We start from the raw sequence: 25,335 nt of genomic DNA on the forward strand, positions 1-25,335 counted from the left end.
AGGTATGTTTTGGAGAAAATACTGTTTGGCATTTTGGTTCTGTGGGTATGGAACTGCTGCTGTGAAGGTGTGTGTGCTCATGCAAACTACAGGGGTGGGCAACTCCAGTCCTCGAGGGCCTGATTGGTGTCACACTTCCTACATCACTAACAAACACAGCTGATTAATCAAATGGCATTCTAAACTGAAGATGGTGATTATTGGAGTCAGGTGTGTCAGCTGGGGCAAAACTGTGACACCAATCAGGCCTGTGTACACAGTTGTGGGTGTGGACTCGTGACACAAAGAGGTAATTGTCCCGTCCGGAAGGAACACATTTTGTCAGGTGACTGGTCCAGTGAAACGTATCAGAGAAGACAGGCACTGTAAAGTGAGGAGGAGACAGACGTGCAGAGGGCATGACCTCAGGTCTTTAAGATGTTACAGGATTAGTTTGTGCTGTATACTTTCAGTTTGACATGCTGTCACAAGGATGTTTGCAAAGGTGTAGCTACAACATGTGTAGCTAGGTTAGGTATGCTGTTTTAATTTATCATTGCAGCAGTTGTAGAACCTACTGTATATTCCACAAACAGAGCATGAGTAGTATGAACATTCATACTCTGTCTAGGCTATTTATTGACACAAACATTTTCTGTCCTTAGAACAGCACCTAATGACCTTATCAAGAGGTTCCAGCCTCTTGCTGCTTGACAGACAGGTGTTGTACTGACAGTTGCAAGTATCCAAGTTTGAATCCCAGTTAGGCTACCTACCTGAATTCACTTTTTGTACATTTGTCGTGCTAAATGGAAATGTGGGTGCTTGTGATGAATGTGAATATAATTGTTTTGCCTTCTGGATACAGTGCACTGGCTGTGCATTGTGGGTGAAGTATGTTCACTTTTTGTTTTGTAACCTAGATTGACATCTGAAAAGAGTGCTTACAATTACTGTATACCACACATTACACAAAGCACCCAAGACGACCTCTAATCTGTTTGATCAAGGGAATACCTCTAGATCCATAGATTACTTTGATATCATAACACAAAGCAGCCAATCAGTCAGCTTGTTCTTGCAACATAAAAGAGCCTGTGTGATCTCCATATGGCCACAGTGGCCTAGCTACATATAGGGACATGAGATAGATAGATGGTAGATGAAGTTGGCATAGTAAATTAGCCTGTCAGGGCTATGCTAGCATAGTAAAGCAACCTTGCCCATGTGGCAACGGTAAAGAGAGCGAGAAAGCTAGCTGTGTGTTCATATTGGCCAGGACAAGGGCTAGGTCTTTTTTGTACAGAAACCCCTGGCTAGCCTATTACAGTGATAGGGAAAAGAGTGGACCAGATATATCAGGAAGTGAACCCTATTGGTGGCCATTTTGATGAAACTTTATACTCCTTACAAATTGAAGACAAGTGGAAAGGAGGGTGATTTAGTTTGTATGACTGGACTTGACATCAAACAAACACTGAAGGGAGAATAGTACATTGAATTGATGCAATTGGGGAAGAACAACTGGAGCAATTGTGGGTAGTATCAATTGTGTGTGGTACGGTCGCTGCAGAATCTGCATGGCAAAACGATATGTCCAGAATGTATCCGGAATATTTAATGTGTCGGTACTGTACCTCAATGTGTCTGCCACACATGTCTGAGTTAGCATTATTATTTTTTTATAGAAGTTAGCCCAATGTTCCTCTTTGAGAGATGATATCATTTTGCTAACTAATGGGTACAGTGTGTCATAGCTGGCATCTATCACATAGACATACTGTGTGAAATGTGGGATTCTCTGATTGCTCTCAGGGGGCTGAGAATGCTTGTGTTGCTGTCAGTTAGTATTAGCGTTGTGAAGCGTACCTTGGAGCTGTCAATCATTTTGTTTGTGGCTTACAGTATGTTAACTTTACCCATATCAACATAGGTTGATTTTGCAATGGCATTTTGCCAGGTTTACTCAGTAAGCAAACAGTTGGTTTGGTCCATTTTTGGAGGGAAAAGTGGGATATTGGTCCTGTAAAGCATTTATCAAGCAACTTTGCTAATTATCAAATAAGCTAATGTATCATGTGCTAGCAGTCTTGCATAATGTATTACACAACTTGTGCACAAGCTTGGAGTATGAGACCACTGGGAATTAGTTAGCCCAAAAGTTGGTTGACTGTGCGGGTGCGTCAGTTGGCAATGAACTACCACTAAATTGAAAGTTACAGACTGACGTTAATACCTTGTCTTGTTGAGACTGGCTCTAAATCCTCTTCCTGTTGTAATGATTCCTCCACAGGTTCTCATTACCATATACTGGCTGGGCCGTGCTGCTAACAGCTGCACCTCCTACAACGGGCCCACACTGGACCTGAAGGAGTTTGAAGGCCTGCTATCACAGATGCGAAAGGTGCGTACGGGGATGCGTACAGGGATGGATGTAAGGCTTTGACATGGCTCAGTTTGTTGTATCGTAGTGCTAGCAATGACAAGGTTGGGGGTTCAATTCCTGGAAGGGAGGTGTATTGTATGTCTTTTTAGATGTTTAAAGTAGTTTTGCAGTTGTTAGGTGACTGTACTTTTAGGAACGTTAGACTAGAAGGGACTGTCCAACCAAAGCATATATTTTCTTTGGCAAACATAAGGATGTTATGACGCGAACTCCCCTCGGGGAGCACTGATGGTTTCACCACTCCATCCTTTATCTATTCTCCTCCCTTCCCCTCATCATGGAGTCATCCCTAGAAGAGAATGCTCTCTTTCCTCTTTCTCTTTGTCCAGGGATGATCTCAGGCCTTCAACTGGTCTTCCAGGACCAGTGTGTGTCACCTGGACTATGGCTTTTTACAGCTCCCCAGGGACATATAGGGACATAACTGTAGCAACCTTCCAGAGCGTGAGGTCACTCCTCTTCCATTTATTCCGTTCTCCCACTATTATTCTCTATAAATGAGAAATGACCGCTTAACCTAGAATGCTTTCCCAGATGTCTGTATATTCCAGAACAACAGGGCCACATCTCCACTTAACGGAAGGTAATGATAGTGACTTAAAGTGAGAAAAATTCTATAGGTTTATGAAATCCTGTCACACACAGGTGTATTAATGCTGGGCAGGAACAAAAACCTGCACACCCATTAGCTTCAGGTCCACTGCTGTTGTCTGAGCTGAGGTTTCGGCTTTGGACGGATCAGTCCTATGAACCCTATCAGGAAGACCACCCCCCCCTAGAGTTGCCACTCAAAGCCAGCCATTGTACCCCACAACCCCCCCACCCACCATGAGGTCAGCCAAGTAGGACCCCAGCATCCTCCTTCACTCAGGATCTGGCACAGGGAATAGGTCAGAGGAATAGAAAGGCGGAGTAGATTGGAGGGTAAGGGGGGAAAATGGGGTGAAGGGGGGGATAGGGGTGGGTGGAGAAAGGGATAGAGTGGGAGGGAAGGAGAGGGGGAGTGAAAGAGAGCGGGAGCAGGAGAGAGGAGTAGAGGAAGGGGAGAGAGAGGGGAGAATCAAGAGCTGGGGGGAGAGAGGGACAGGAGGGTTTGCGGAAAAGAGAAGGGGCAGTGGAGGGGTAGAAAGAGGTGGTAGGTGGCAGCCAGGAGGGGGAGGGGGAAAGAGAAACAGGGCAGGTCCAGGAGGTTCCTCCGGCAGGCGGGAAGGAAAAGCCTTTCCTCAGCCCTGGAAACTAGAGAAGCCACAGACAGGGTTACACTGTGCAGCTTAAAATACACAGAGAGACAAAAGTAGAATATCAATTAGAATTGGAGAGAGGAAGTGAATGTACTTGTCCGTGTTGGAGGAATCATGGTGAGTGAGGGATCCCGATTGGATGGGGTATTGATCTCAACACAATGTTTTTACATTGACGTGTGGGTGTGCGTCAATTTGCATGCTTGTGCATTTGTGTGTCGAAGGAGGCGGAGGACACGGAGAGCCCCCAACGCAGTATACGGGACAGCGGCTACATCGACTGCTGGGACTCGGAGCGTAGCGACTCACTCTCCCCGCCTCGCCACGGCCGAGAGGACTCCTTCGACAGCCTGGACTCATTCGGCTCACGCTCCAGACAGACGCCCTCGCCGGACGTACTGGTCGCCCGCGGCATCGGCAGTGATGGTAGGACGCTAGACGCCCGGATGGGTCACACTGCACACACAAGTCACATGCTTTTACTGTCTCATACTGTCTGGTGTTACCTGGGTCAAAACCTAACAGAAGAAAATGGCCGAAACCGGGAGGGACTACCTGAACTTGAACTCTCATTTCCGTTGTAAAACATTTTCTGTTGCTAAATGGTGTGCACCCTGTTGTGTTATAGTGGCTTGCATAGCTGTAACTGTTTTGTTTATGTAGCTGTCGTCACATAGTGACTTACCTCATTCACCACCGATGGTTTGTTCTGTGCACTTTAATGATGCATGGCAGGCATTTTCACATACAGTGTCATTGGGGCAGGTGGTGGAATAGTCACTGTCAGCTGGTCTGAAACTAGCTGTCCCTATTTGCTCTTTTCAACCTCCAATATATATGGGATCATCTGGCAGGGTATCTCCATCTCAGCCCAGCTCTGTTATTGACATATGTACAAAGGAGGTTTTGTGTTTCTTCCTCGGGCCGAATGTTTAGGGCTGTTGCTGTGGGTTACGTCTCTTTGAAGGCCCTCTTGAAGAGACATGGAGAGGGAGAGAGAGAATTGAGATCAGGTGGTGGAGAGAGGAGATTGCAGTCTTGACTGACGGGTTGCAACATATTCTAGTGGAGCTGTTTTTTACACACCAATTCTTCATCTGTTACAATCTGTGGTGTTGCACGAGAATTACGATACCTGAGAGTAATCCATATCAGTCACAGTGGGTGTGAATGTTTCTGCTTGTCATACTCAATCTTGTGCCTATATTTGTATGCACACCTAGGGACTCATGCACGTGCACACATACATCATTATTGATTGATGTAATCCCTCTCCTCTCTTAAACAGGCCTATGGTACCCTTGAGGACTAGCTTTTGTATATTAGCAGCTGCAACGTCAACACAAGACTAGCAAGCTCTCCATCGAACGCACCAGAGGAAAAATATGACGTGTGTTTTATGTATTTTCCAGGCAAGGAAAGCGAAGCCAAGAACTCGTAGGTTCTGTATTTTAAAACCCTATGATGCTCCTACCAGGGCTTTTTAAAACCCTCATTGTTCAAGGGGGATTGAGACAAAATGAGACCTATCCATAACCACACAAGCCTAGCCTGCTTTCATCTTTTAATATGCATGTGCACGCACACAGACACATGTAAACACAGCAAAAAAAGAAACGTCCTCTCACTGTCAACTGTTTTTCAGCAAACTTAACATGTGTAAATATTTGTATGAACATAAGATTCAACAACTGAGACATAAACTGAACAAGTTCCACAGACATGTGACTAACAGAAATAGAATAATGTGTCCCTGAACAAAGGGGGGTCAAAAGTAACAGTCAGTTTCTGGTGTGGCCACCAGCTGCATTCAGTACTGCAGTGCATCTCCTCCTCATGGACTGCACCAGATTTGTTCTTGCTGTGAGATGTTACCCCACTTCCACCAAGGCACCTGCAAGTTTCTGGACATTTTTGGGGGGAATGGCCTTAGCCCTCAACCTCCGATCCAACAGGTCCTAGACGTGCTCAATGGGATTGAGATCCGGGCTCTTCGCTGGCCATGGCAGAACACTGACATTCCTGCCTTGCAGGAAATCACGCACAGAATGAGCAGTATGGCTGATGGCATTGTCATGTCAGGATGAGCCGGCAGGAAGGTTACCACATGAGGGAGGAGGATGTCTTCCCTGTAACGCACAGCGTTTGAGATTGCCTGCAATGACAACAAGCTCAGTCCGATGATACTGTGCCACACCGCCCCAGACCATGACGGACCCTCCACCTCCAAATTGATCCCGCTCCAGAGTACAGGCCTCGGTGTAACGCTCATTCCTTCAACGATAAACACGAATAGGCGTCTCACAGTTCAGACATTACAATTTATTGCCCTGGCCACGTCTGCAGTCCTCATGCCTCCTTGCAGCATGCCTAAGGCACGTTCACGCAGATGAGCAGGGACCCTGGGCATCTTTCTGTTTGTGTTTTTCAGAGTCAGTAGAAAGGCCTCTTTAGTGTCCTAAGTTTTCATAACTGTGACCTTAATTGCCTACCGTCTGTAAGCTGTTAGTGTCTTAATGACCGTTCCACAGGTGCATGTTCATTAATTGTTTAACAAGCATGGGAATGAAGATCTGTGAAGTTATTTGGATTTTTACAAATAATATACACTGCTCAAAAAAATAAAGGGAACACTTAAACAACACAATGTAACTCCAAGTCAATCACACTTCTGTGAAATCAAACTGCCCACTTAGGAAGCAACACTGATTGACAATAAATTTCACATGCTGTTGTGCAAATGGAATAGACAACAGGTGGAAATTATAGGCAATTAGCAAGACACCCCCAATTAAGGAGTGGTTCTGCAGGTGGGGACCACAGACCACTTCTCAGTTCCTATGCTTCCTGGTTGATGTTTTGGTCACTTTTGAATGCTGGCGGTGCTTTCACTCTAGTGGTAGCATGAGACGGAGTCTACAACCCACACAAGTGGCTCAGGTAGTGCAGCTCATCCAGGATGGCACATCAATGCGAGCTGTGGCAAGAAGGTTTGCTGTGTCTGTCAGCGTAGTGTCCAGAGCATGGAGGCGCTACCAGGAGACAGGCCAGTACATCAGGAGACGTGGAGGAGGCCGTAGGAGGGCAACAACCCAGCAGCAGGACCTCTACCTCCGCCTTTGTGCAAGGAGGAGCAGGAGAAGCACTGCCAGAGCCCTGCAAAATGACCTCCAGCAGGCCACAAATGTGCATGTGTCTGCTCAAACGGTCAGAAACAGACTCCATGAGGGTGGTATGAGGGCCCGACGTCCACAGGTGGGGGTTGTGCTTACAGCCCAACACCGTGCAGGACGTTTGGCATTTGCCAGAGAACACCAAGATTGGCAAATTCGCCACTGGCGCCCTGTGCTCTTCACAGATGAAAGCAGGTTCACACTGAGCACATGTGACAGACGTGACAGAGTCTGGAGACGCCGTGGAGAACGTTCTGCTGCCTGCAACATCCTCCAGCATGACCGGTTTGGCAGTGGGTCAGTCATGGTGTGGGGTGGCATTTCTTTGGGGGGCCGCACAGCCCTCCATGTGCTCGCCAGAGGTAGCCTGACTGCCATTAGGTACCGAGATGAGATCCTCAGACCCCTTGTGAGACCATATGCTGGTGCGGTTGGCCCTGGGTTCCTCCTAATGCAAGACAATGCTAGACCTCATGTGGCTGGAGTGTGTCAGCAGTTCCTGCAAGAGGAAGGCATTGATGCTATGGACTGGCCCGCCCGTTCCCCAGACCTGAATCCAATTGAGCACATCTGGGACATCATGTCTCGCTCCATCCACCAACGCCACGTTGCACCACAGACTGTCCAGGAGTTGGCGGATGCTTTAGTCCAGGTCTGGGAGGAGATCCCTCAGGAGACCATCCGCCACCTCATCAGGAGCATGCCCAGGCGTGGTAGCTAGGTCATACAGGCACGTGGAGGCCACACACACACTACTGAGCCTCATTTTGACTTGTTTTAAGGACATTACATCATAGTTGGATCAGCCTGTAGTGTGGTTTTCCACTTTAGTTTTGAGTGTGACTCCAAATCCAAACCTCCATGGGTTGATAAATTGGATTTCCATTGATTATTTTTGTGATTTTGTTTTCAGCACATTCAACTATGTAAAGAAAAAAGTATTTAATAAGATTATTTCTTTCATTCAGATCTAGGATGTGTTGTTTAAGTGTTCCCTTTATTTTTTTGAGCAGTATATATATGTATGTATGTATGTCTGTATGTATGTATATATGTATATATGTATATGTATATGTATAATACAAACATACACGCAGACAGTTATTATTTAAGCTGCCTGTCCACGTTTGACCCTATGCAGCTCAGGTAACTATGCTCTCATCTCTTTTTCTCACTGTTTTTTGATGCACTTTTTGCTGGGCACAACTCTTTCCCCCCCCCACTGTGTTACATACACTGTGTGTGTGCACGTGTGTATTTTCATTTTGGATGGTGCAATGGTGTCAGACAATGGATGGAAAGGATTAAAGCAACAGCTCTGCATAAAGGTCCATATTCCAATGCATCCACCATGTTCACAATGGTCGCATGTAACATGCGATGCTGTGAGAAATGTTTCATGTCGAAAAGACAGACGCGTCAACAGCTGTAAAGAATATTTATGCACTGCAAGGAAGACATGAAGGGAGTCTGAATTCTAGCTTGGATGAAACTGAAGGTGTTTTTTAACGTCATGCTAGTCATAAGTTACCATAGGAAGACGGTAAGTAGTATCACACAGTATCATTTGCAAAGCAACCTCTTAACTTTTAATGGAGGCTCGTAAAAGGTTGCAATGTTTGTCACCAAGTGTTTTGGCTGAGATTCTGAGAACTAAAGGCAACACATGGGCTGAGAGCAATATTCCTGTCGAGGGCTAGGGTGTGTTATTGTTTAGAAGGAAGTGGGGAGGAAATGGCTGTGTCGATGGGTGAAAGTGCTCAGAGCTGGATTTTTGGTTTGCATGGAAACGCTGAGTTGATGTTGTGTTGGTTTGCAGGGAGATACTGAGCTGATGTTTGTTTGATTTAATATATATATATATATATATATATATATATATATATATATATATATATATATATATATATATATATATATATATATATATAATTTAGCAGATGTTCTTATCCAAAGCGACTTATCGTAGTGAGTGCATACATTTTCATATTTGTTTGTACTGGTCCCCCGTGGGAATTAAACCCACAACCCTGGCATTGTAAGTGCCACGCTCTACCAACTGAGCCACACAGGACCACGTTGTGTTTGCTATTGGTTTCTAGGGAAACGCTGAGTTGATGTCTGGTTGATGTGTTTGCTATTCGTTTGTGAAGATGTTTTGTTATTATTGGTTTGTTGCAAAAGGCATTGAGTTTTTTTTTCTTTTTTCTATTGGTTTGAAAGGAAACAGAGTTGTTGGTGTTTTTATTGGTTTATAGGGAAACGTTGAGCAGTTGATGCTGGGTTGGCCATGTAGGTAAACATTGAGTGGTTTTAGTGAAATGAATTTAGTGAGGCCAGCTGTACATTAAAGATGTTCACTGTCCTAACCACAGTGCCTCATCCAGGCCATCTCCAGCCCTGGGCTCATCTAACTCTAACTGACTCTGGAACAGTTCCAGGAGACCTCCTGGAGGCCAACACGCTAGGTCTGAGAACAGCAGGGCAGAACAGAGATCAGCCAATGATGAGGCTCCCAATCATGACTGTTTCTACAAAATAGCTACAGTTTTCCATGGTCCAGGCCTTCCTTATGCTGCTACCACCATTCTGCTCTCAAACTCACTGTGGAAGTTAACTCAGAGGATTTTAATTTCATCTCTAAAAGAAATGTGATATCGGCAGCCCTCTTTTGTCAGGGGTTATGTAAATCGACGCGCACTGTGGATAAATATACATCTTTGTGTTACTAGCAAGAGGCCACTTCTGTACTCTCTTCCCTATTCTAGTCTTCACCCTTCTCTAGTCCTCCCTCTATTCCTCCCTCTTCTATTCTTCCCTGTTAACAGTAGTCCACATGTTTACATTTTAGTAATTTAGTAAACGCTCTTATCCAGAGCGACTTACAGGAGCAATTAGAGTTAAGTGCCTTGCTCAAGGGCACATCAACATATTTTTCACCTAGTAGGCTCTGGGATTCGAACAAGCAACCTTTCAGTTACTGGCCCAACACTCTTAACTGCTATGCTACCTGCCATTTACTGTTAACATGTGTTTTGCTCTTAACAGTTAGACCACATGTTGATAGGAGACCACATGTTGACATGTACTTATGGTTCCAATTGAAGCAGTTGAAGGGTTAAACCCCTCCACTTTACAACCTACGGTCAATTTGAAGCAGAAGTACCTTAAGGCCTCCCTATAGTCTTCATCCGTCAAAAAGTTAATGTTTGCGTCCCAAATGGCATGCTAGGGCTCTGGTCAAAAGTAGTGCACTTTGAAGGGGAAATAGGGTGCCGTTTGGGAAGCATAATCTCTAAGTGGAGAAGGGGAGGACCTTAAAGGATGAATTTATGTGGTGGAAAGGTGGGAAGACCTTAAGCGATGCGCTTCTGCACAACCAAGTGTTACTGCCGACATAGAAAGCTGACTGTGTTGATCACTTCACAACCAGGCACCCCAATGGCATCCTTCTCTACTGTGGGTTGCAATTTAGTGACTTTGAGCTTAATGAAAGACTAAATCTTAAAGATGATTAATATCATATGTGCTGTCTAATACCCTTCACTGATGTTCCAACTATTTTGGTTTGATTTGATGGTTGACAAGGGCAATCAAACAGTATCTACCTTCGCCCATAATAAGTATACTGTACAGTTTAAGAAAGCCTAGAAAGGTGCATAGGTGGTAAAAGAGAGACTTCACTGGCAGACTGCTGAGTCACATGATCATCTAGGCCAGGTCCTGGGGGACTCCTGAATATACTGGTTTTCTTTTAAACTGATTCTTGTGGTTTATTTCCATTTTAACGGTCTATGGCTGTATCAGACTCAGAGCTCTTAAAGGCACAATCTAGAAGGTTTTCTGCTGTTCAATGGTCTATTTAATTGATACCCATTGGGATGTTTCTAGCTTACCTCTAGACCACTCTCAGTAACGTCTATCCAAGTTGAGAGGTCAGTGGTTGGATAGCATCATTAAAATGAAATCCAATGAAGAAAGTGGTCCTTTTAGACAAGGATTGGGAAACGCTGATGTCTAATTTTGAAAACCTAAGCAGTTATTTCTCTCTCTCTCTCGGTGGGTGGGGCAATGTTTCATGGGGGTACTGTGGTGGTTTAAGTCAGTCTCTCCCTCTTTTGTACCCACCAGGCCGTGGCAGTGACTCCGAGTCCGACGCCGGACCCCACGGGGGCAGGAAGCTGCCGGACGTGCGCAAGGATGACATGCTGGCTCGGCGGACCTCGGTGAGCGAGCCCCGAGTGATGGTGCCCTTCAATCAGTACCTGCCCAACAAGAGCAACGCCAGTGGCTACGTGCCCACACCGCTGCGCAGGAAAAGGGGTGACCACGAGGGCCGGGAGGAGGGCAGTGGCCGGGGTGGGGGCAGCCGCAAGAGCTGGAGTACTGCCACCTCGCCCATAGGAGGCGATATACCCTTCAGGTGAGCATTGGTGATGTAGTAAAAGTGATAGATTGGAACAGAGCCTACTACCACTACTAAGTGGAATGCTAGTATGGCTATTCGATCGTAGCCATGGTGTAATTTGGTAAATGTGTTGGCACTCTTTTCTCCAGGAAAACTTGATATTTTTAACTCATATGTATGTCACTTGCAACACTTTGACAGAACAGTTCAGACAGACCCAAGCCAATAGATAGTGGGAGGTGTTTCAATAGCAGTAGGAGACCATCACCATGTATGCTAATATATAGTATTTGTCATATATTGAGGAAGTACCTCCCATACTCCTGTTGTTCAAAGTGATAACTGTTCTCCAAAATACTCATCACCACTCGATTCCTTCCTGAGACGATTCTCTGGTTGAGCCCATATTGAGATGATTAGCTTTATTTACACAGCAAGAGAGGAGGTTGGTGCACACACCTTAGCAGCTCGTTAGCCTTGTGTTCTTTTTTAGCTACAGATAACACGAGCCAATGGGCCAACAATCTAAACATTAACCAAAATGCTAATGGATCGTTTTGTTATTAGCATTGAGACAAAACAAACTCGGCGCGCTTGTTCTTTCTTTTCTAGAAGTGTCGGCATGTGGTGATGGACTGCTTTTCTCCGATTCACCGATATGTTGTTTCTTCCACCAGACCTGATACAGCACTTCGAAAACGGCTACCTCCAGCCAATTGTCCTTCATATTGTAATTCCCCCAACGCACAAAGGAGACTGGGAATGTCTTGTCTGATGTAGAACATGCATGTTTAAAGAGATTTTCCTGTACTTTTGTATACTATTTAGCCAGTAGTTCTGAAAGTAGTTCTCATGAGCCAAAAGTTTTCTTTGAAAATTATGTAACGTAGCACGCAATTTTCCGGATGTGCAGACGTGCACCACGTCATTGCTCGCTCTCTCCCTCTGCTGTGGGTGCATCATGTGTGTATTGATAACTGTATCTCTTATGCCGAGAGGCTGAAGCTCATTGGTTGCGCTTGAATTGCTAGGGGGCTGGCCCACATGGGGGAAAATGTGGCGCACCACAGCTTCCAGAAAACAGTTGCTTTCAAACTAGGGATTTCGTGGCTAATTAAGGTAAAAACAGTTATTCTGCTCATAGATTATTAGTGTATGAACTACACATTGGCACATCCAGCTCAAAGCGTGAGGTTTAAAAAATACTTAGTAGTCACCAAAGTTCTGGAGCATGTCTTTAAGAATAGGAAAAATATATATATATTTTTTGTAATGTTGTGGCATGAACGGAGGATCTGATATAGACCAGATGTGTGTTTTGATTGGCCAAGGCCGAAGCACTCAGAGAAAAGCCAGCAACAGGCAAGATAGGTGACTCTTAAAATGTGTGATCCACTTTGGCTACTATATGACCCTGTTGAGTGTTGTTGGAAACTGATATCAAAACAGCGTATTTAGGTTTTCATGAAACTGAAATATGGCTTGTTTCACTCATCTTGTAATATTTCAGTAGATGGCTGAAATCTGGTGTGTGTGCGCTTCTGAGCATGTGTGTGAGCGTGCTTGCATGAGTGCACGCACACACAGAGTACATACATACAATACATACATACAATACATACATACAATACATGCATACAATACAATACAATACAAACACATACATACAATACAAACACATACATATATAAACTCAGCAAAAAAAGAAACCACCCTGTCTTTCAAAGATAATTTGTAAAACTCCAAATAACTTCACAGATCTTCATTGTAAAGGGTTTAAACACTGTTTCCCATGCTTGTTCAATGAACTATAAACAAGTAATGAACATGCACCTGTGGAACGGTCGTTAAGACACTAACAGCATACAGACGGTAGGCAATTAAGGTCACAGTTATGAAAACTTAGGACACTAAAGATGCCTTTCTACTGACTCTGAAAAACACCAAAAGAAAGATGCCCAGGGTCCCTGCTTATCTGCGTGAACGTGCCTTAGGCATGCTGCAAGGAGGCATGAGGACTGCAGATCTGGCCAGGGCAATAAATTGCAATGTCCGTACTGTGAGACGCCTAAGACAGCGCTACAGGGAGACAGGACGGACAGCTGATCATCCTCACAGTGGCAGACCACGTGTAACAACACCTGCACAGGATTGGTACATCTGAAGATTACACCTGCGGGACAGCTACAGGATGGCAACAACAACAGCCCGTGTTACACTAGGAACGCACAATCCCTCCATCAATGACCCTCCTGCATGACAATGCCACCAGCCATACTGCTTGTTCTGTGTGTGATTTCTTGCAAGACAGATCTCAATCCCATTGAGCATGTCTGGGACCTGTTGGATCGGAGTGTGAGGGCTAGGGCCGTTCCCCCCAGAAATGTCCGGGAACTTGAAGGTGCCTTGGTGGAAGAGTGGGGTAATATCTCGCAGCAAGAACTGGCAAATCTGGTCCAGTCCATGAGGAGATACTGACTGTTACTTTTGACCCCCCTTTGTTCAGGGACACATTATTCCATTTCTGTTAGTCACATGTCTGTGGAACTTGTTTAGTTTATGTCTCAGTTGTTGAATCTTATGTTCGTACAAATATTTACATATTTAAGTTTGCTTAAAATAAACGCAGTTGACAGTGAGAGGCCGTTTCTTTTTTTGCTGAGTTTACATGCATACATACGAGTGTGTTGTTTGTTTACACTAGACGTCACCTACTAAATCGGGCCTTTGCTCCAACAGTACATCTGACCTTATTGACATGGCATGGTTTGACTTTAAGCTTATTAGTTTAAACCAGACTTTAGACGTAACACCTACACACCACTCTCACACGATGACGAATACAGGCTTCGCAATACGCAGGCTTCGCAATATTGTTAGAAGGATGACTGGCTTCCAGCTGGATTTATTCAGCAGAAATCGTATTTCCTCTACGTGTGTGTGTCTCAGTGCAAGGTTGTAATTGGAAAGGGTTAAACCTGTAAGTGGAAGTCAATAAGGAGCAAGTGTGAGCAGAGCAAGCAAGCGTGTGTGTGTGTGTGCGTTTACATGTGGGTGTGCAATTGTAGATCCTAAGGTCATGCTAACCCTATCTGAGTAAATGTATGAGGACGTGTGCATGTGTCAGTGCATTTCTACACCTGTGTGTGTATTTGTGTGTGCGCTTGAATGAGATCATGAGATTGGCTTGAGCTTTTCACCGAGGTCATCGGGTCCCTGACCGACCGACCAATACCAAACAGCACATTATTCTTCATTCAGCTTGTTCTGCTTTTCAGTGACTCTTTATTCAAATGTTTTGAGATTGTTATTACATCATTATAATATGTGATCTGTTTATTTGCTCTTTTTTCCTGCCACATGTTTCCATTGGTGTGTTGCTTTTTGGTATTCCCATTGTCATTGTGCATATGATCACATTATCACTGTGTTTTGTGGTAATGCTTGCGTGTTTCATATGTGGCTTTGTTTGTGCTACGCTGTGTTATCGTTGCATGTTGGTGTTGTGATTGCTGCTTGTGTATTTGTGCTACGCTGTGTTATCGTTGCATGTTGGTGTTGTGATTGCTGCGTGTGTGTGTGTGTGTGTGTGTGTGTGTGTGTGTGTGTGTGTGTGACAGTCCAACCGAACTCCCCAACCTAGAGGTACCCCCAGTTATAGCTCCTATTGAGCCCGAGCTCCAAGCCCAACCCCTTCCCCAACCACAGAATCAGTCAGAAGAACAACACAGAGGTGAGGAAGAAATGGAGGAGAGGAAAGAGGAGGAAGGGCAGGTGACTCCGGCATGCCCGTGGAGACGGGAGAGGGAGGAGGAGTATGAGCTTCACTCCTACACCCCCCCTCAGCGCTCACAGACCCCCACACTCACCCACAGGGAGACTGCTATACACCTGACTGTGACTGCTGAGCAAAGGTGCCAATCACTGTATGCCCTAACCCCTAAAGCTAAAACAGTAACCCCTTACCCCAACAATCCCCAGATGAAACTTTCCCTTAGACTCTATTGTCTCATCAAGCCACAGTTCCAATGACCCTAACTTAATTAACCCTCTTTAGGATTTCCCTGTAAAATGTATTGAACCAAGGTGCCAATTTGATTTCCTTATATTGTTTTGGTGATGACACCTTTAAACACGCCCATGCAGACACTTCTAAAGACAACTACTCACACAAACTGGGAGATTCAGTGAACCATTTCATAAGAGCGTAACCTTTCCTGTTATTTTCCGACAAGGACATGACTGATGCTTATTTGGGGCCGTAGTGAGTTGAATTTGGATCCATCCTATGAATAGGTCTGCTTTCTCTGGCCTCGATATCTGAAGACCTGGCTTGTCACTATGTTGGCTGACTAAACACACTAAAGATGAAATGGGACTTGTGTACAGGGCATGTTCCAAGTCTGCGTCCTAAATGGCACACTATTCCTGATATAGTGCACTGTGGGCCCTGGTCAAAAGTAGGGGCACTATATAGGGAATACGGTGCCATTTAGGACATACCCAAGAGTTATTCTGGGGAGGTCCAAGGAACATTCCAAACATAAGCTGTGCTGTGGCCTAGTGTTTTTGTTGGCGTTGGACACAGCTGCCCTCTTTCGCTGCATGTGAAAACCAAGCTCAGAAGTTTGGGGTTTTGGTGTTTGCCAGGAGTCAAACGTTATTAGTCACATGCGCCGAATACAACAGGTGTAGACCTTAACCTGTTGTATTCGGCGCATGTGATTAATAACATTTGATTTTAGTTGAAAGCACCCACAGTCGTTCTGGATAAGAGCGTATGTTAAATGACTAGAATGTAACTGTAAACAACAGTAGCCAAACAACTAACAGGCAGAAGGCCATAAGAAGTTGCTACAGGGCGGATGTCAAAACAACTGCCAGGAACACAGAGAGCGACTCATCAGAAATAAAAAGAACAAACGTTGCAGACTCCTGGCAAACACCAAAACCCCAAACTTCTGAGCTTGGTTTTCACATGCAGCGAAAGAGGGCAGCTGTGTCCAACGCCAACAAAAACACTAGGCCACAGCACAGCTTATGTTTGGAATGTTCCTTGGACCTCCCCAGAATAACTCTTGGGTATGTCCTAAATGGCACCGTATTCCCTATATAGTGCCCCTACTTTTGACCAGGGCCCACAGTGCCATATTTCAGGAATACTGTGCCATTGCTTACTTATGAGCCCCTAACCAACAATGCAGTTTAAAAAAAAAACAGATAAGAAGAAATAAAAGTAACAAGTAATTAAAGAGCAGCAGTAAAATAACAATAGTGAGACTATATACAGGGGGGGTACCGGTACAGAGTCAATGTGCGGGGGCACCGGTTAGTTGAAGTAATATGTACATGTAGGTAGAGTTATTAAATTGACTATGCATAGATGATAACAACAGAGTAGCAGGGGTGTAAAAGGTAGGGGGGGGGGGGGGGGGGGCAATGCAAATAGTCTGGGAAGCCATTTGATTGGTGTTCAGGAGTCTTATGGCCTGGGGGTAGAAGCTGTTTAGAGGCCTCTTGGACATAGACTTGGCGCTCTGGTACCGCTTGCCGTGCGGTAGCAGAGAGAACAGTCTATAACTCGGGTGGCAGGAGTCATTGACAATTTTTAGGGCCTTCCTCTGACACCACCTTGTATAGAGGCCCTGGATGGCTGGGAGCTTGGCCCCAGTGATGTACTGGGCCAATTGCACTACCCTCTGTAGTGCCTTGCGGTCGGAGGCCGAGCAGTTGCCATACCAGGCAGTGATGCAACCAGTCGGGATGCTCTCGATGGTGCAGCTGTAGAACCTTTTGAGGATCTGAGGACCATTGCCAAATCTTTTCAGTCTCCTGAGGGGAATAGGTTTTGTTGTTCCCTCTTCACGACTGTCTTGGTGTGCTTGGACCATGTTAGTTTGTTGGCGATGTGGACACCAAGGAACTTAAAGCTCTCAACCAGCTTCACTGCAGCCCTGTCGATGAGAATGGGGGTGTACTCGGTCCTCTTTTTCCTGTAGTCCACAATCATCTCCTTTGTCTTGATCACATTGACGGAGAGGTTGTTGTCCTGGCACCACACGGTACAGGAGGGGACTGAGCACGCATCCCTGAGGGGCCCCTGTGTTGAGGATCAGCGTGGCGGATGTTGTTACCTATCCTTACCACTTGGGCACGGCCCGTCAGGAAGTCCAGGATCCAGTTGCAGAGGGCGGTGTTTAGTCCCAGGGTCCTTAGCTTATTGATGAGCTTTGAGGGCACTATAGTGTTGAACGCTGAGCTGTAGTCAATGAAAAGCATTCTCACATAGGTGTTCCTTTTGTCTAGGTGGGAAAGGGCAGTGTGGAGTGCAATAGAAATTGTATCTGTGGCTCTGTTGGGTCGGTATGCTAATTGGAGTGGGTCTAGAGTTTCTGGGATAATGGTGTTGATGTGAGCCATGACCAGCCTTTCAAAGCACTTCATGACTACAGACATGAGTGCTACGGGTCGGTAGTCATTTAGGCAGGTTACCTTAGTGATCTTGGACACAGGGACTATGGTGATCTGCTTAAAACATGTTGGTATTACAGACTCGGACAGGGAGAGGTTGAAAATGTCAGTGAAGACACTTGCCAGTTGGTCAGCGCATGCTCGCAGTGCACGTCCTGGTAATCCATCTGGCCCTGCGGTCTTGTGAATGTTGACTGCTTTAAAAGTCTTACTCATATCGGCTGCAGAGAGCGTGATCACACAGTCTTCCGGAACAGGTGGTGCTCTCATGCATGTTTCAGTGCCATTTGCCTCGAAGCGAGCCTAGAAGTAGTTTAGCTCGCCTGGTAGGCTTGTGTCACTGGGCAGCTCTCGGCTGTGCTTCCCTTTGTAGTCTGTAATGGTTTGCAAGCCCTGCCACATCCGACGAGCGTCAGAGCCGGCGTAGTACTATTCGATCTTAGTCCTCTATTGACGCTTTGCCTGTTTGGTGGTTCATCGGAGGGCATAGCAGGATTTCTTATTAGCTTCCGGGTTAGAGTCCCGCTCCTTGAAAGCGGCAGCTTTAGCTCAGTGCGGATGTTGCCTGTAATCTATGGCTTCTGGTTGGGGTATGTATGTACGGTCACTGTGGGGACGACTGCATCGATGCACTTATTAATGAAGCCAATGACTGATGTGGAGCACTCCTCAATGCCATCGGAGGAGTCTCGGAACATATTCCTGTCTGTGCTAGCAAAACAGTCCTGTAGCTTAGCATCTGCTTCATCTGACCACGTTTTTTATTGATCTAGTCACTGGTGCTTCCTGCTTAAATTTTTGCTTGTAAGCAGGAATCAGGAGGATAGACTTATGGTCAGATTTGCCAAATAGAGGGCGAGGGAGAGCTTTGTTTGCGTCTTTGTGTGTGGCATAAAGGTGGTCCAGAGTTCTTTCTTTTCTCCTGTGGTTGCACATTTAACATGCTGATAGAAATTTGGTCAACCAGATTTAAGTTTCCCTGCATTAAAGTCCCCGGCTACTAGATGCCCCGCCTCTGGGTGAGCGTTTTCTTGTTTGCTTATGGCGGAATACAGCTCATTCAATGCTGTCTTAGTGCCAGCCTCTGACTGTAGTGGTTTGTAAACAGCTACAAAAAATACAGATGAAAAGTCTCTAGGCAGATAGTGTGGTCTACAGCTTATCATGAGATACTCTACCTCAGGCGAGCAATAGCTCGAGACTTCCTTAGATATCGTGCACCAGCTGTTGTTTACAAAAATACATAGCCCGCCACCCCTTGTCTTACCAGACGCCATTGTTTTGTCCTGCCGGTACAGCATATAACCAGCCAGCTGCATGATGATAGTGTCGTCGTTCAGCCACGACTCTGTGAAGCATAAGATATTAGTTTGAATGTCCGGTTGGTAGTTTAATCTTGCGCGTAGGTCATCTATTTTATTCTCAAAGATTGCACATTTGCTAGCAGAATGGAAGGAAGTGGGGGTTTATTCGATCGCCTACGAATTCTCAGAAGGTAGCCCGCCCTTTGGCCCCTTTTTCTCCGCCTTCTCTTCACGTAAATCACAGGGATCTGGGCGTGTTCCCCAGAAAGCAGTATATCGTTCGCGTCGGGCTCATCAGACTCGTTAATGGAAAAAAAGGATTCTGCCAGTCCGTGGTGAGTAATCGCAGTCCTGATGTCCAAAAGTTATTTTCCGTCATAAGAGACTGTAGCGGCAACATTATGTAAAAAATAAGTTAAAAAAACGTTAATAAACAAACAAAAACACACAATCGGTTGAGGACACGTAAAATAGGTCATAGGTTAAACAACCACCAATGTGTATTACAAGAGGCTATTTGAGATGCACAAAATCAAATGGCATTAATTTGCTCCCTTGTTTCTGGATAGATGGGTGTTTATATCTCCGTTCGACAGAGATTGTCCTCATGACCTATGAAGAGTATTTTTCTGATTTGATCACCTAGGCAACACGGTGCTATTGGCCGAGTCAATATTCAGATAGTAAGAAGGAATTCCCCTCGACCACCCCCACAAATTGGGGAAAACCAACAAAATCCCAATGTAAAAGAGACAACTTCGTCAACATAAATAACAAAACATGCCCGCAAAGCTGATGTGTTGTTCAATGTACATGTAACCAGGTCAAAATCCCTGACCTGCAGTTCACAATACTCCCACGCAGGGAAATAGAGCCTGCGATAAGAGCCCTGTGGCTTCAGGCTGTTCACCGTAGGAGAGTGGGAAATGTGGGGACCCGGTGTCCAAGTAGACTACATGTAGCTATGTGTGTGGAAAACATTTAATCACAGGTAAGACATTTAACTTGTTTAGTACAGTCCGTTTGCAACTCCACTTACTACTTGTAGCTGTAGTCTGTTTGTAGTCACGTGGCTGCTAGCACCGTCATGAAAAGGGACATGAGGGAAGCCCTACAATAGAGTTGCCAACTATATCTTTCAGTGAGATCCATTATTGGCTCTTTGATTTGTTGCTAGAAGTTGCTAGATTACCTTTTGTGGTTGCTGCAACGAAGTCACCGTACCAATTTGAGGTCCCCGACGCAGCGTTTTTTTGTCCCCTTTACCGCCAGATCCCCCCTCTCCTGGTGCTTCTCTGCCTGTGAGTGCGCCGTTGCTGTGGCTTCTTTTAGTTGTTTGCGGCAGAATTCAGTGGGAAAAATTGGTAAATGCAATTAAAACCATAGAAAGCCCCCTTGTCAAAAGTCCCCAAAGGCAGCCTGAAAAATAGTTGAATTTGTCGCTAGAATGTTTTACCAATAAAAGTCGATGAAGGGCTGAAAACTCGCTAGATATAGCGACAGTCGCTAAGTTGGCAACACTGCGCTCGGGAGAAGGCAATATTTAAAAGTAATCTTTAGACATGTTGTACAGTTCTTAAATGTCGTTTTTAATTGACTAAAACAAGCAGACGACAAGAAAATTGCATTTGAACGTTTTTGCTGTGAACCAATGGGGTAACCTAGGTAACCACAGGTTGTTTTCCCCAGAGATGGGCAGGGCTGCTACAATCTATTTAATACCGACTGGGTCTATGGCACTGGTTGGAGATAATCAGCAAGTCACCATGCTGCCCTTGTATATTGGAAACACATTGGTTGTTCAAGCACACACACACACACACACACGTTTGTTATAGACGCAGCCTTGCACGCACACACCAAATACTTGCCATAGTCTAGCTAGCTTACCTATACTGTGTTACAGTATTTGACATACACAGATTTTTTGTTGTTGCTATCCAACACACAGGGAACCCACCCTCAGGAAGTAGGAAATGAGGGGTCCTACCGCCCCTGACCTGGGCTGGGATATGGCGTACACATTCTCAATGGCACACATCCTGAACATAAAGGGGACATTACATTAGATAATTTAACAGAAGACATGTCCACATTTTCGATGGTAACGGTGTGATAATGAAAATGACTCTCGTAGAATGTAAGGCCTAGTATAATATGGGTGGAGAGAAAAGTAATTTTTAGTAACTTGAACCATGTATTGACCATTTTTATTAAAAGTGGGGCTATTTAAGTTAACTGCGCCTATGTGTCAAGCAAAGAATATATTTATTTTTTTCCCGGGGGTGGGTATTGTGGGTTTTCTCCCAATACAATCTTTGTGAGTCACTAGTGTTTGGTCTGCTTTTCTTCACAAATCTACCTTCCAGCTGTACTAATGTGAGTTTTTATAATAGGATATTGTGTGTTTGGGTATGATTCTGCATCTGTGTTTGAAATGGTTCCACAACCCTTATGAACAAACCCTTTCGAGTCTATGCCAATGTCTTTATATTACGACTATTACAGGATGGGCATGGTTAATCTAATATCCGGATATCTGAATGGATGTTATTATTCGATTACTTGAGTGAGTTTATTTTTGGATCACTTTTTTTGGTCGGCCTATTTTAATGCTTTGTTATGAATTAAATTAGATAATCCTTGTGATATTGTTGCCTGCAAGGATATACCATGTAATTTGAAATACTTGTAAAACAAACTTTTTAATATAGTTTTTGTGGCGCCTTTAGCCCTCCAGGCTGTCCTGACATCGGTATACTATTTTCCCCACTTCAAATAGCAATTACAAGCGTGCACCTAACAGAGTTTCCAAAAGACCTGAAACCGATCAAATCAAGACACTCACCAGAAAACCTTTTTGTAACAGAATCAATTATATTATGGCGAAAATCAGACTTCTCTTTCACTGTTGTGTGGTTCCACCTCAAAAAGAACAAGAAAGTGTTTTGACGCTGACAATCTCAGATTGTTCTGAAATTATTTCTGTTAGAAAAAGTTAAGATAAGCATTTGTGCAACATAATTTTTTTTAAATATCAGTTAATCTCTGAGAAATTAAGCTAATTGGTTGTGCCCAAATTGGTTGTGCCCATTTTAATTTATAGGATTCAGATAATATTCAATAAATATAGTACCAAATATTTTTCTAAAAATGAGTAAGACATGAGGAATCCAAAGAAATTGTCAAGTCACCCACGGACCCCCCATACCCCACGTCAATCTCACCCCAAAACAAGTATATAGTATCAGTTCTCTGTCTCAAGTAGTATGGAGCTGCGGATCGGAGTATTGTTTCTTCATCCTATGTATGTATTCTTAGTTAATTAGATTTTTCCCCCCTGTTCAGAGAAACTAGTAATTTAAGTTTTTAGGTTTATGTCCCATCCATCATCCTGATATCACCAGATTTTAACCGCTAAATGGTACTGTTCCTACTATTAGGTGAACAAAGTTTGAAGAATGTGTGGTCCAAATTGGATGTTGGGTACTATAATTATTGAATATTATATGAATCCTTAAAAATGTTTATGGTCAATTTGGGTGCAATTAATTAGATTAATTTTTCTGAGAAAATGATATTTCCACAAAATAAAGTTGCTGAATGATCTGTTTCTAACTCCAGAAACCATTTCATGACAATCTGAGATGCTAGGTGTCATGGCTTGATGAAATAACATGGAACGACCCTGTTGCTTTTTGCCAAAAACGACTGGAGAAAGCAGCCTTCCGCTGTTTACCTCTGTCATGTGCATTTGCGTAATTATGATTGGTCAAGAGACTTAAAAACATTTTTTTTTTTTTTTAAATTTCAACTATCTGGATATTCTAATTTTGCTTTATTATATTATTTCAATAGTGAAATAATGTGAAATGCCCTACGACCTTGGTCAATGCTAACCGAACCACTCTCTCAGCAGTAGCCCCGCCCGCTCATGCTCCGAGGAACTATACCGTCCGTCATCCCTGACAACCAGCCCCATGACTACCTCCATCATCGTGACGAGCCCCCTTAGCCCCAGGGCCAGCCTGGACACAACCAGGAAGTTCCCTCCCATGATTTACAGGAAGGAGGCAGGGCAAAAGAAGGTGGGGCTGTCCATATCCCTAGCGACAGACACGGGGAGGAATGACGACGTATGGGCTCGCCGTGCCCTTACCTCGCCAAAACACAGCGGCACCACTGGTCCAAACCAGTTCCTGCCTGTTCCTTCAGCCGGGGCAACCACCACACTGACCATCACCTGCCAGGGTCGCATGGGCAAGTCGGAGGTTGAAGGTCGCGAGGGCGACAAACCAGCGGTGGGGAAATGTCCATCTTGGCTTGACGACGACCCCCCGCCAATGTGAGCCTATCGTCCATTGACTAGGATTCAGAGACCGATACAAAATGCTCAGTTGGCTAAGGGAGGAGCATCACACCATAACAGCCACAACATATTGGGTTTCTCCCAGCCTACACAGATCAGATACAGAGAACTACATTACCTGTCATCCTTCAGTAGACCTTTAGAAATCCTGCTTCATACGCATGTGGCCATGACCTCGAGCAGTGATGCACACCTCTGGATGGCAAATGTGAAGAATGCATGACTTTTCTCTATTTATACTTAAAAATATATATTTTATTTGTTCATTTGGGTTTGTATGTTTTTACGCATGTGAAGAAATGACAGTGACCTTTAAATAACCTTGCATGGTGACCTCTGATATTTGACCATTTCCAATACACACTGGTTACAGCAACTCCCTCAATCATATTTACATTGTATTACTTTCTTAGCTTTGTCCAATGAGTGTTGCTATTTAATAATTGTTGAATATACAGGGCTGCGCATGTATGCTTGAATGTGCCTAAACACTTGCAAATATATGCATACATGGTAAACATATTACATACAGTAGACTTAAACTCTATTACTAGAATGCACTGGTAGTAGTAGAAAAATGGCCTTTCGCTCTGTGTGGCAGATATGACAAATACATACAGCCCGTAAAACAATTTCTGCTGTCTGTTTTGTAAGACCGCTCGTCACTGGGTCTCCCCATCTTGTGGCCAGTCTTAATAGGACCACAAGACACACTTTAACTCGCACCCTTCCCAACATCAGAAAGGCAGCTTTAAAAGCCCTCTGTGGCCCAGAACTTTAACCCAAACCCGGTTAACCCAAACCTCCAATTTGGGTATTGTTCTGGCGAAAGACGAAGAACCCCAGCTTTGTAGATGCATTATGAGCAGGCTAATAAAATATGCATGCTTTTTAATGCTAGTTTTATTTTAGACTGCATCATGAGATCATTTCCATCTGCGCCATACAATATGCTGTAGAGGCCTATATTAGTGCAGTGAATTCAGTGGTTTTTCTCCCCAAGTGCTGAGCTGGCTGTGTTCTTGTTTAGAGTGCCACCTTGTGTTCAAATGGACACTGTTTTTATCAGTCTGTAGATCTAGCCAGAACAACTATACTGTAAACCCATCGCATCATTCTGATATTTAAGACAGTAATTGCTCATTTTGTAATAATACTGAACCTATAGTGTCTCATTAAACTTTCATAATTGTTTACAAAGAGCTCATACTGTTGTCAACGGTAACCCATAGAGTAAACCTACAGGTGTTTTCAGCACGCCCCCTATATTCCTTATATCACACATTCTCATATCTGTATGTATTGCATTGTGTACTTGTGTGTCCAGATCTGTATGTGTTGTAGTTGTGTGTTTGTTCATTAGTGTTTGTGCTCTTTCTCCATGTCTCTGCTTTTGTAGATTCAGTCACAGAGCTGCTAGTGTATCAGATGACCCAGAGTAAGTGGTTCTTTGTTACCCATCGGCAGCACATCCCTGCTAAACCACACCTGCCAAGTATCCCACCAAGTATGCCTGCTTCTAGACATGTCTATCTGTAAGGAGCTGATGGGTGTAACTCTGGACTATTGGACTTTTAACCATGTTACACCCATCCTATTCAGTCATATTGGCAGAAGTTGGGAGGGACTAGCGGTTGACTTCAAATTAAGATGCTTGTGTTTGTAACGTGCTTCTGTCATCTGCATGTCTCACTCTCAAAAGCAAACGCTGGAACTCTAGACATGTGCATGAATCTTAACTACAAGGGTGCACTCAAATGTCTGTGAATCACTTATCCAGCCTCACCGAGTTGCTGTGTCTCTTATAGCCTTCGAGGAACTACTGTGGAATAGGAAGGACCTAGATCACTCTCCTGTCTTGTGGACAGCTCATAGTCTCGTAAACCCCCAAACCCTAGGCAACAGCAGTGACTAGGGTCTGATTTCAATGACGGACTCTTTTGG

General features: G+C 44.5%; 1 protein-coding gene and 1 non-coding gene across 8 annotated transcripts in view; one reads left to right on the forward strand and one right to left on the reverse strand.

The window, feature by feature from the left end:
* The window catches only part of LOC106604545 (LIM and calponin homology domains-containing protein 1), a 157,154-nt gene that overhangs the window by 99,387 nt on the left and 32,432 nt on the right, over window positions 1-25,335 (forward strand). For 5 of the 7 annotated variants that reach the window (XM_045718017.2, XM_014199288.3, XM_045718015.2 and 2 more), the window contains exons 6-9: window positions 2,273-2,383; window positions 3,891-4,092; window positions 10,971-11,262; window positions 24,791-24,829. In XM_045718017.2, coding sequence (XP_045573973.1) covers window positions 2,273-2,383; window positions 3,891-4,092; window positions 10,971-11,262; window positions 24,791-24,829 — 644 coding nt within the window. The remainder of the gene's footprint in view (window positions 1-2,272; window positions 2,384-3,890; window positions 4,093-10,970; window positions 11,263-24,790; window positions 24,830-25,335) is intronic. The other 2 variants (XM_014199290.3, XM_014199291.3) reach the window with 1 other exon arrangement.
* trnav-uac (transfer RNA valine (anticodon UAC)) lies at window positions 8,840-8,915 on the reverse strand. The gene has a single exon. It is a non-coding gene; the product is annotated as a tRNA-Val (tRNA).

The sequence above is a fragment of the Salmo salar genome, chromosome 05 (genome assembly GCF_965601325.2).
Source record: "Salmo salar chromosome 05, fSalSal1, whole genome shotgun sequence".
Classification (NCBI taxonomy): Eukaryota; Metazoa; Chordata; class Actinopteri; order Salmoniformes; family Salmonidae; genus Salmo; species Salmo salar.